Here is an 11954-nt window from a genome sequence, read left to right on the forward strand (position 1 = left end):
ATGGCTGCACTCAGTTACAGACGTTACTAAGCAACACCCCCTATTTGAAAAAATATAGAATGTGATGATGTATAAGCATCAGGGCTAACAGCTGTGGCCCTGAGGATTTGGAAGGCCCAAGTAGTGGGGCTTGAGTTCCTGGACTAGCCCTGTTTTGGCCTAGGCCAACCCAGTGGAAAGGGGTCAGGAACTCTGGAACTAAGTTCAAGCACCAGGTTTGGCCCTCAGTGGAAAGGGGGCTAATATGGCCTTGCGCTCGTTCGCCCCACAGTTGATGTTTTCCTCACGTTCTATGATCAGCCAGACAGTATAGCATGGTTCTGTTGATCTCTTTTCAGTGCAATTGTGCAACAGTGACATTAATGACAGTGACCCAAAAACGATAGACGTCTCATTCTATATAAGATCTTGTTAAATTATTAATGTGTATGTATTTTCATAGAGCAAAGTGCAATTTTTAATAAGAATTTGTAGCATTCTGGTTTGGTTCAGAAGAATACATCACTGATGGAAGATGTGGGAGGAATGACAATGCTCATGTTTGACACATTCTCTCTGCGGATACATTCTGTTACTTGGCTGGGGATCTGTGTATGGTTTATAAATACTATTTTTATGGTAAAGTGTTCTTAGCTAACTGGTTCACCCTGTTGAATTATGGCATCCTTTATGCAGGTGGCTGTGCTTACAGAAAGCGGTGCATGTGTACAGTGTCAATGTGAAAAACACTTATCTGGAAATGAACCTATTTAAATAAAAAGTTCTCTGAAATTAAGTAATGACTGTTTATTTAATTATATTCCTTCACACAGTTTTTGCTTTAAATGATGGCAGAGTGCCATCTTATATGCTGCCTTTAGGGTCTGATAGAGGGCTGCCATCCTTTAGTATAATTTCCAAAACACACAAAATTAACTACATATTTAAGACTGCCAATAAATGATATAAACTATAGAATAATATATTATATAGTTATGTTGGCTAGATTCTTAGTCTATTGCAAAAATGTGTATTGTTTTGGTAAAATTCTTCCTGTTTTTCTGCCTTAAAATGAGGTCATGATCAGGCACGATATGCAAATTAGTCCACATTTGTTTAGTGTAAAGTTTGAAAATGTACCAAAATTTTAACTTTGGAGAGAAAATTACGAGAAAAAAAAATCATTCACCATTCTGGTGGTCACAGATTTTTTTTTTTTTACTCCGCGACAGCAGGGGCTCTATGGATGGTAGGCTACTGTCGGTCGGTCAGTCGGTCTGTTCACCACTTTATGGGTCACGTGGCCCGCAGGGAGACGGCAGACTCTCAAGCTGGAGACTCGAGTTCGATTCCCGGCAGCGACTCTTACACAAAATTCAATGTCGCGAGAGTCTAACAGCCCCGCAACGTCCCAAGTGACCCATAAAGTGGTGAACAGAGCAGCAGGTACAAATCGACGCCATCTAGCGTCCCTTTGGGGCTTGGCGTCTCTCTCTTTCTCTCTACCCATCTAGGCTTGCTTATTTCTGCCTGCTGCCCGTCAGTCTGTGAGGAGGGAGGGAGTTCCACTCGACCTCCACCCGACCCTCGCTCAGGCAGAGAAGAGAGGGAGAAAAACTTCTTCCCTCATTGTTGTGGAACGGAGAATAGAATGTGAAATATCAGAAAATGTCGAACGACGGAGAAAACCAAATGCACCACCAAACGTCTACGAATCCCAAATGCGGACCCACTTTTGTATAAGAGAGGTTTTATAAGAAAGGCGGAACTGGACAAAAATATGGCAGTGAGTGTGCAAAATCCGCTGAGCAGCAGTGAAATACGCAGGTAGCACTATACCTACAACTTCTGACACCCACACTAAACGACACCACGGATTTGCTGTCGGAGAAAATGTACCTGCTTCACTCTCGTCGTCTGCAGGTACTTCGAGTAAAATTAGCACTATTAGCATCTGCTGTTACAGAAACCTAGCTATATGAAATTCTTTTTTAGAGCGGCATAGGCCTATCTGTACTTTGCAATGGAATTACAACTTGCCACAGGTGGTCCTGAAATACGTTAACCCACTCCCTTGCCTGGCTAGAACAGCAGTCAGCTTTGTTATTATTTTTTAAGCAATTATGCAATATGTTTGCATTATTTTAGTGTATGTATAATTGCAGCAATACATTACTTCTTAAACATTATTTTTACATTTAGAAAGACATGCAGGCCTACACTGTTTATTGCCTATTTTGGTCTTGAATAAGACTCATTTTGCCCTGGTTTTAATCTTGACTCGGCCTCAACCCCCTTTGGACCTGGTGTGGACTCAAACTCAACTAGACCTAGTCTTAGAATTGACGCAAACTTAACTAAGGTGGTCTTGAGTACAGCTCTGGATAACGGGCTATGAGGTACAAAAGTCAAAAATAATATTATAAGTCCATCTGTATTACCTCAAAATGTTGAAGCCTGAAAAAATCTGGAATGGACAACACATTGACAGTGTTGCAGGTAAGAGCTTAAACAAACCAAACTGCTGCTGCTGCTCAAACAATTCATTTACACAAGCATTAACCTGTCAACTTGACTAACAATCCCATGTCCCTCCCAGGCCGGCCCTTAATGTGAACTCCGGTCCTTCCAGTCTGCTAAAGTAATCCGATAACACACAGTCACACACTGTTGGCACACCCGGGAAATGGGTGTGATTGCTTAAAGTTTTCAAGTTCAGGCTCTAAAAGCACAAGTTGTTCTCTGTTGCTCAGTGAAAGCTGGACTCAACGAGGACTTGAGGCGAGAACCATGTCTACTCTCCTGCTGGTCGTGGGTGTCGTGGTCGGGGTCGCGTTTGTTTTCCATCACGTTGTGGTGAAAGGAAAGCGATGCGTGAGCAAAGCCAAGCTGCATGGGAAAACTGTGATTGTGACAGGTAAGACCTTTGCGCTGGTTTCCAGTGGGATTGCCAGACTTGTGACTTGTCAACAGCGTGGGATCAAAAGTCAAGAGGGGTCAACACCCACCCTTTTTTCTTGTTTCTAGCTTTAGATTTAATTAACACATTAATCAGTGGTGTTGACTGGATTATAGTCTACTACTACTTTGTATTTAATGGCATACATGGACTGTGTCTATAGAGTCTGTACTAAATATCTTAGGAATTGTCAATGCAGTTGGAGCCAGCACATGGAATACAGACTTATCACCATGTGTTAGTTCAGTTCCAATTCCAGCAAGTAAGCTTCATTGGAGTGAATGAAAGAGAACCAATATTGCAATAAATACCAATTAGTTCATCACATTTACCTTAGGTGTGCGTCATAGAGAAAGAAAAGAGATAGAAAACACAGTGAACGCTTGTCTTGTCTATAAGATTCTGCATGGCTTGGCTCCTCCCCCTCTTAGTGCTTTTATAAAGCAGAAAACAACTGATGATAGACAAACTAGGTCTGTGGCAAGAGGGGATTGTATAATACCTATGAGGAGGACTGCCTTCGGACAGTCAGCTTTTTCAGTGAGAGCAGCTCACACATGGAACAGTCTGCCAACACTTATCAGAGACTGTGACACATATCGTTCATTTAAAATTAATTTAAAATCATGGTTAAAAGACAATCAAGTGTGTGACCATACTCTGTAACTTATTCAAATAATCTGAAGCGTGCTTTGTTTTATGTATTGTTGTCCTTGTTTTAAAGTATTTTATGTGTTCTTATGAAGTGTGCTCTGCTATATGTACAGTATTGCTGTTCCTGATTTAATGTATTTTATGTGTCTTTTGTAGCTGTCATTACACCTGCCCAGGGACTGCAGTTGAAAATTATCCAAGATGGCTAAACTGGCACATTTACAGAAATGTTTATTAATGTGCACTGTCCCTGTAACTTTAAACTGTATAAATAAATAAAAAGACAATACTTAAAGTGGTACAAAGTGAAAAATTCAAACTACAGACCTTAGCTACTAGCAAGGGTTAGCCAATATTGTCCTTTTATTAAATATCAGATATCAGTCAGTCAGTGTCGTCCACCTCTATATGATGGAGATTCCTCCCTGACCACAGCTACAGAAAAACAGTCTGGAAAACCTTTTATTAACATTTTATTTATTCATTTAACTGTTCAATTATGTTTTCTGTAAGTGTATTCTTCATTTAAAGGCAGTAATGTATCCCAGAGTTTCTCTACCATTGAATAGGTGTGGTGGGTCAGCCTGGCTTAAAGAGCTGCTAACACTAAAAGAATTTCATTAGTCTGGGTTTCAGTGGAGAGTTTTAGTTTCCCATGATGTCAAATGTAATTGTGTCTCTGTCTCTTACCTGCTGACCTAAAGGCAGTAACACAGGCATTGGGAAGACCACAGCCATAGATCTGGCTAAGAGAGGAGCCAGGGTTATTCTGGCCTGTCGCAGCACACAGAGAGGAGAAGCTGCTCTCCATGAAGTCAAGACGGTGAGAAGACATCTACCTTGCTGTTTGCATTTTTTTTTGGGGGGGGGGATTTGTCTATATGTCCCATATGTAACAGCTAGGGTTCGACAGGTTGGGATTTTGAAGGGTTTTGATGACCAATATTTTGTGTTGATATTTAGTATCTTTAAATTGTGTCTTTGTTATGCCAAACAATTACAATTATTCAGTTTTTCCTCCAGAATTATGGAAAAGCCTCTGAAACAGCATTTAGACCATGGATTATATCTGACATTTCATAAAAGGCCGATACCGGCCTCATATATTGGTCTAACCCCAGTAATAACACTATCAATCTCTATCTCTCACAGGAGAACCACACATAATTTTTATATTACTTTGCAAAGTTTGCTTAGTCTGTTCTGCTTGGAAATATTGCCATTAGCTGAAATACTGTTGAACGTCTCTCACAGGAGAGTGGGAGCAATGAGGTGGTGTTCATGCAGTTGGATCTGGGGAGTCTGAAGTCTGTTCACCACTTTGCTGAAACCTTCCTGAAGACTGAACCCAGACTGGACCTGCTCATCAACAACGCAGGTGACGATGCTACTGTTGATAGCCTCATCGGCTTTCTAGGGACAGGACAGTATTCAGTTCACGATTCCATACAACCACGATACGATGTAAAGTTCAGCGACAAAGTACGACTGCAGGATTATGTTGATTTCTGAGACGCAAATCTTTCTAGCGATAGCATTGGCTCTTCATTTTTCTGTCCCACAATACGTATTGTCCCATTTTTGTATTGCGATATATTGCATTTTGACACTGAGACACACCTAGTTATTGCACAGTGTCGTCCCTTCCCGTTTTTATAGAACCGAGTTGAAGAACCTGGTTGTATTGTGTACTTGGAGCGGGAGAAATGGAGCTGAACTTGGCAGTGAGCAAAATTATTTAATTTCTTGGTTCATTAATATTGGCTGCAATAATGCCATTTGAAGGTCTTTTCAACACACTGGGAATAACAAAGTAGAGTTTTACAGACTTGCAAGAGTGCCAAAATCTGATATGTGTGAATATGCTGCAATATTCAATGCAGTGTAATGGCTCATTGCCCATCTAAAAGATAGACTGTTAGAGCTGTTGAGCAGGTGTAGCGTGTTGAATTGGTACACACCCCTTGTATTTCACAATACTGTAGCATGACTAAGCATTTGCGTAATCAATAGTGGGATTTAAATTAAGCAGTTTGTGTACTTCATGATTTGATTGTTTTTTTTCATGATGAGTGATGGTTAGCAAATAGTTACAGTGAAAAAACTGTTAATTATGTAACAAAATGAGACATACAACATGCAACACAACATGTTCACCGTTTTTTTTTGAACATTTAGCTTCACTGTTCTGTTGCTTTGACTTCCCTGCTCTGTGGCCATTTGCCTCACCTTGGTAGCCACATCCAGCTCACCTCTGGCCACGCCCATATGACACGCCCACAACAAATTGTATACGCCCCATAACGTCCCAACATCATTAAAAAGACAATTTCAGACAAACAGGGATTTGGGCATTAACACACAGATTGATAATGTAGAATATATCCCATTTATTATTTTAACATGAAAAAAGTTGCGTATTGCAGGTTTAAGAGGGTTTGTAGGTTTTGAGACTGTTGATGGTTTGATGATTTGGGAGCTTGTTGACTGGATTGTGAGGTTTGACTGCTTAAAGGCTTGCTAGTTTTGGTGTTGACGTGTCTGGAGACGGGGTTGAACCTGTCCCATGTGTTTGTCTCAGGGATTTACATGCAGGGTAAAACGGAGGACGGGTTGGGGATGATGTTCGGCGTGAACCACATCGGTCACTTCCTGCTGACCAACCTGCTGCTGGAGCGGCTGAAGGAGTGCGGCCCGAGCCGGGTGGTCAACGTGGCGTCGGTCGGTCATAATTTCGGAACCGTCGACTTCGACTGCCTGAACACCCACAAAGCTTTGGGGCAGGGGAACTCGTTTATGGACGGGCTGAAGATCTACTGCGACAGCAAGCTGTGCAACGTCCTCTTCACCCATGAGCTGGCCAAGAGACTGCAGGGCACCAAGGTCACCTGCTACAGCCTCCACCCAGGTCAGTACAGCGGGACTGTAATGTACTGTATGTCACCACTGAACTCTTCAAATCAAGATCTCAGGTCTTGAAACAGGGTAGTGTAGTACAGTGGCTCTCCAGTTGGGGTCTTTGGAGACCAACTGGGGTCCTGGAGAGGGTTCCAGGGAGTCCCCAGCAAACTGAGGAGTTTAAAGTCACAAGGAAAGTGCATTTTGATGGCGTCTCGCTTCCATAATTCAATGTATTTTCGAAAGGAAACAGGATGTGGGAGGGACTGTTCAAAAGTGGATGGGTTGGACCAGAACAAACAAAGGCAGTGCAGCCCATTGCATTCTTGGTGCAGTTAGTGAAGTGCTCCACTGTGAAATGCTTTGTGCATAATCTTGAAAAATCTCAAATGTATTATTGATGGGAATTTACTGGTATGCCGTGAAGTAACCACTAAAAATACACCGTTTTCCAGGAAACAAAAGTATAGGATTTTGATATAAAATATGAAAAAATAAAATTCTTGTAATTTTGGGGGGATTTATTGTTAATTAAGTGTACATTATAATAGGGAGAATTACTTAAAAAGGTAGGATTTCACTCACCCTACCACCAACAAAAACCGTTAATTATGTAACAAAATGAGACATACAACATGCAACACAACATGTTCACCGTTTGTTTTGAACATTTAGCTTCACTGTTCTGTTGCTTTGACTTCCCTGCTCTGTGGCCGTTTGCCTCACCTTGGTAGCCACATCCAGCTCACCTCTGGCCACGCCCATATGACACGCTCACAACAAATTGTATACGCACCATAACGTCCCAACATCATTAAAAAGACAATTTCAGACAAACAGGGATTTGGGCATTAACACACAGATTGATAATGTAGAATATATCCTATTTATTTATTATTTTAACATGAAAAAAGTTGCGTATTGCAGGTTTAAGAGGGTTTGTAGGTTTTGAGACTGTTGATGGTTTGATGATTTGGGAGCTTGTTGACTGGATTGTGAGGTTTGACTGCATAAAGGCTTGCTAGTTTTGGTGTTGATGTGTCTGGACGTGTCTTACCTACAGTAAAGACAGTTACATAATTTTGTACCAAGTCATATTTAACAACAAAAATCCTCTCAGATGTGGTTGCTCGGGGCAAACTTTCTACCTGGGCTCACTCTTATCTGAAAAGGTTTGTGAACCCTGGTGGTAATGGGAATAAAAACCATGCCATAAGATTGTAACATTTCTTCCAAACTTTAACACAAATGCGTACTCCAATCCGTAAAGTCGAAAAGCAAAAATGTGCGATGCAATTTGCAAACAAATTAATTTATTTGACGTTATGAGCTATAGTCAATATTTCCTTTTAGTGAATCATTAAAAATATTCACATTTTGGTGGTACCCTTTGCCACAAGCTCATGTACTTGTATTGTAAGATGTATAAGGTTGTACCTTGACTTACAAACTTACTCCAATCCATAAAGTTGAGGAGGAAACTCATGCATTTGTGTTACAAGTTTGCAAGTCATGTTACAACTAAACACATCTTATAATGTAAGTATAACTTAATTTGGCAGGTTTTTATTCCCATAAGTAGTTGGCTAAGAGACTGCAGTTAAGGTTCCCTCAGTGTTGTTCAGCTGTTCCGACAGAAAGGAAAAGGCTTGAACAGCAAAAAAACAAATCACCAGTGGCTACTTGAAAGGTTAAAAAGCATATTAAAAAGCATATCAGTCTCTCAGATGGGGTTCCTTAGGACAAAATCATATTAAATGGAGGTCTGTGGTCAAATCCGTGTCTACCTGGGCGTTGTGTTTGCACTGACAATTAAAGGTTTATGGTTAACTTGGTTTTTGTATGGTTTTTGTTGTGTTTTTTGCAGGAGCCATCAACTCTGAGCTGGCCAGGAACACCAGCTCATTGTTCCAGACCCTCATGAAGCCCATCACTAGCTTCTTCTTCAAAAACACCGTGCAAGGAGCGCAGACCACCCTGCACTGCACCCTGCAGGAGGGACTGGAACCCCTCAGCGGACGCTACTTCTCCAACTGCACCGTGAGGGACGTCTATCCCAAAGCCAAGGACGATGCCGCGGCCAAGAAGCTGTGGGAGCTGAGTGAGAGACTGAGCGGACTAGCATGAAAACCTTCACACCCGGTTACTGAAAGGGTCAGTACTCAGAATAAACAATTCACGAAAGGGTCATCGAGGACTCCGTGAATGATCTTATGCTAGCGTTCATGCTCTTGCGGCTAGCTGAACAGAAACCAACAGGTGAAATTTCCAATTTTGATTTTGTTCTTTGCAGGTTGATCATCGTTTAGCTGTTTGTTGACGAAGCTGTAAGTGAGTTTAATTTGTCCAACAATATGGCAAGCTTCTTCCTGATGTTTGAGTCAGCTAATATGATATGCCATATGCCAAAATAAGACAGCACTAGCTTCCATTCATATTTCCAGGTGTGATATAATGTACAGCGATTAAGTATGATTCAGTCTTTTTCAAGATCAAGACCAGTCTGACTGGATGGACTGTCTTATGTAAGTCGCCATGACAGCATTTGTTAACAGCACTGTAAGACACATTGTAATGAAGATTGTCTAATTCGTTACATGTTTAACCTGTGTAGCAGCTGAATGTAATAGCTGACAATGTAATGAGTTGTAAAAATGTAATAAAATATCCCTGTAAGTGGTTGAAAATGTAAAAAACCTATTAATGTAATAAATTCCTGCATATTGTCGTAACTTCACATTGTTACATGCCCCATATGATGCAATAATAATATTGATGAACAGTGTAATAAGAAGAATTGGATTAAGAAGATTATAATAACTTGAGTTATTACATCATCCATTACAAACATGCTACACCTCTCATTAAGTAATAATTGCGGGTCAGTGTAGTAATGTGATGTGATAACATTAGCTGAGAATTTATTACATTTTCAACCCATTTAGAAGGACATTTTAATACATTTTAAGTTGCGTTATTACATTATCCAGCAGCTATGACATTATCAGTTGCTACATGCTGGTAATTCGTAATATCTCAGAAAATTAATTAGCAGCATAACACCAAAGACAACACAGTTTAGTTTATTATAGGCTGTAATTAGGGATGTAGGGGAGGGTCAACCTACTTAAACTCATTTTACCATCCTTTTTATTTGCAGAATAGAGTTTACCACCTTTTTTTTAGGCAAATATAAATGTTTGTTACTTAAATTGATAGTATTCATCCTAGTGAGTAGTATCAATCTGATGTAAGGTATATGGGGATAGGGTCTTTTAAGGGGAAAACAGCATAAATGAATGCTTTTCTGAATATAGAATGGGTTTTTCTTCGTATTGGTGATTGTTTGCCTTATGATGATCACAGACATTAGGTCATACAGTAGTTTACCCACTACATTTATTCATCACTACATTACTTGCTGTAATACTTTTATGTACTGTAAAAGCAAATGGATTCAACAGTATATGGCAAAATCATTAATTGTATATACAATAAATTCTACACCTGTTGACATATATATGTGATATATTTGAATTCAAAATCGAATAAAAAAAAAAGCATCTCGGCAAAGATGGACTGCGTCGGCCACTTTATTAGGTACACCTCTCTATTAGCGGCTGGTCCTCTGTTGCCCATTTATCACAAGGGCCAGCAGCTTTGTGTGTTGTGAGATGCCCTTCTGCACACCACTGTTTTCAGCCCACAGAAGTGCCGCTCACTGGATGTTTTCTGTTTGTCGCCTCATTCTCTGTAAACTCTAGAGACTGTAGTGTGAAAATCCCAGGAGGGCAGCTGTTTCTGAGATGCCGCACCAACAGTCAAAAACTACAACAGAAACTAAACTGCTTCACATGCTTTATATATTGAGTTGCAGCCACACAATTCACTGTTTGGAGGAGCAGGCTATTTGCACTAATGTACAGATGTACCTAATAAAGTGGCCGGTGATTGTATAATTCTAGTTTAGTCATTGCTGCATTTTGAAATAAAATCACTATGACATGAAATGACTGTATATTCTCTGTTCTGAATCTAACTTACTGTAACATCGAACACCAACCCATTAGATATTGAAATAGAATATAGTAGAATAACCAAACAGCTTTCCTTGAAGTAGTTAAATGATTAGTATTATTGTTGCAGTGCTACTAACCTGGGAAATGTCATTGGAAGTAACAAGACATGACTGAAAATACATGTTGAGTTGATTTATTGAACACCATGTGTAGCAATAAGCAGAGTTGTGACCTTTGTATAAGCAGCATTTTGTGTCTTAAGGTAAGACTTTGCTAAGTCAGTTTGGCTCTTTGCAATAGATAGATAACTCAATACTGTCTCTTTCATCCAAAATTCTAAATCTCAAACTTTTTTTAAACGGTATTTCTACTCTAGTCTGACATCTGCTGGTCAGTAACAGTCAACCCGGAAGACTGCAGCCGGAGGTCGCGTCAAGCTGCCGGAGTTGGCCAGAATAACAGCGGAAGTAAAGCGATTTTACCTTCAAAATATAAGCGTAAATTTTGTCATGATAACTTTTTTTAGGGCCCGAGCACCGACCGGTGCGAAGCCCTATTGAAATGCAAGGAATTATTGTTATATTTCCCTCCAATGAATTGCATTTTTAAGGGGCTAAAGGTGCTCGGATAGTTGCGAAACTTTGCACATGCCTCACAAGTGCTGAAAAATTTTATATTTTATGGGTCTTGCACATGGGTGTGGCAAAATGGCTCAATAGCGCCCCCTACAAAATTTCAAATAAATACCCGTCGCGCTACGTTTCACCTACATGTACGAAATTTGCCAGGCCCATGTATCATGTCCAGACTTAAAAAAAAGGTCAATGGGTGCCATGACCTAAACCCAACAGGAAGTCAGCCATTTTGCATTTATTGTGGCATTTTTGGCCATTTACAGGGGTCATACTTTAACGAACTCCTCCTAGGAGGTTAATCGGATCCACCTCAAACTTGCTCAGCGTATATAACAGACCTTGACAATTAAAAGTTAATATAAGCTTGAGTTTTCGTCCAACGGCGTGGGCGTGGCGAGGCATCGAATTTCCATGTTTCGCCACGAAACAGGAAGTGCTATGTAACTCGACTGTACATGGTCAAATCTGCCCCAAACTTCACATGTTTGATAAGTGTCATGGCCTCAAGACATCGACATGGCAATATTCAGTTATAGTCATAGCGCCACCTACTGGCAAAACAGGAAGTGGTTTGTAACTCCACTGTACATGGTCAAATCTGCCCCAAACTTCACAGGTTTGATGAGAGTCCCGGCCTGAACACATCTATATGCCAATATTCAGTTATAGTCATAGCGCCACCTACTGCCAACACAGGAAGTGGTTTGTAACTCCACTGTACATGGTCAAATCTGCCCCAAACTTCACATGTTTGATGACAGTCCCGGCCTGAAGACATCTACATGCCAATATTCTGTAATAGTCATAGCG

At 40.5% G+C, this 11954-nt stretch overlaps 1 protein-coding gene across 3 annotated transcripts; it reads left to right on the forward strand.

Moving 5' to 3' along the window:
• The first annotated feature begins 1565 nt into the window (after positions 1 to 1565).
• On the forward strand, positions 1566 to 10500 carry LOC139929305 (dehydrogenase/reductase SDR family member 13-like). Of its 3 annotated transcripts, XM_071922153.2 has the most exons (7): positions 1566 to 1911; positions 2753 to 2896; positions 4297 to 4415; positions 4847 to 4970; positions 6174 to 6500; positions 8358 to 8644; positions 8784 to 10500. In XM_071922153.2, exons 2-6 carry the CDS (start codon positions 2770 to 2772, stop codon positions 8615 to 8617), a joined length of 957 nt encoding a protein of 318 aa, XP_071778254.1. In that variant the 5' UTR covers positions 1566 to 1911; positions 2753 to 2769; the 3' UTR covers positions 8618 to 8644; positions 8784 to 10500. The 3 variants fall into 3 exon arrangements, with proteins under 3 accessions (XP_071778254.1, XP_078140311.1, XP_078140312.1); XM_078284185.1 differs by having other exon boundaries at positions 8358 to 10500; XM_078284186.1 differs by having other exon boundaries at positions 1566 to 1902; positions 2733 to 2896; positions 8358 to 10500.
• Positions 10501 to 11954: the final 1454 nt, after the last annotated feature.

This window comes from Centroberyx gerrardi, chromosome 6 (genome assembly GCF_048128805.1).
Source record: "Centroberyx gerrardi isolate f3 chromosome 6, fCenGer3.hap1.cur.20231027, whole genome shotgun sequence".
Lineage (NCBI taxonomy): Eukaryota > Metazoa > Chordata > Actinopteri > Beryciformes > Berycidae > Centroberyx > Centroberyx gerrardi.

Bases quoted from the DNA above. Each gene is read 5' to 3' on its own strand.
- LOC139929305 (XM_078284185.1), top strand. From the start codon at position 2,770: ATGTCTACTCTCCTGCTGGTCGTGGGTGTCGTGGTCGGGGTCGCGTTT. The intron at 2,897-4,296 runs GTAAGACCTTTG...GCTGACCTAAAG, and splicing joins GAAAACTGTGATTGTGACAG to GCAGTAACACAGGCATTGGG. The intron at 6,501-8,357 runs GTCAGTACAGCG...TGTTTTTTGCAG, and splicing joins CTGCTACAGCCTCCACCCAG to GAGCCATCAACTCTGAGCTG.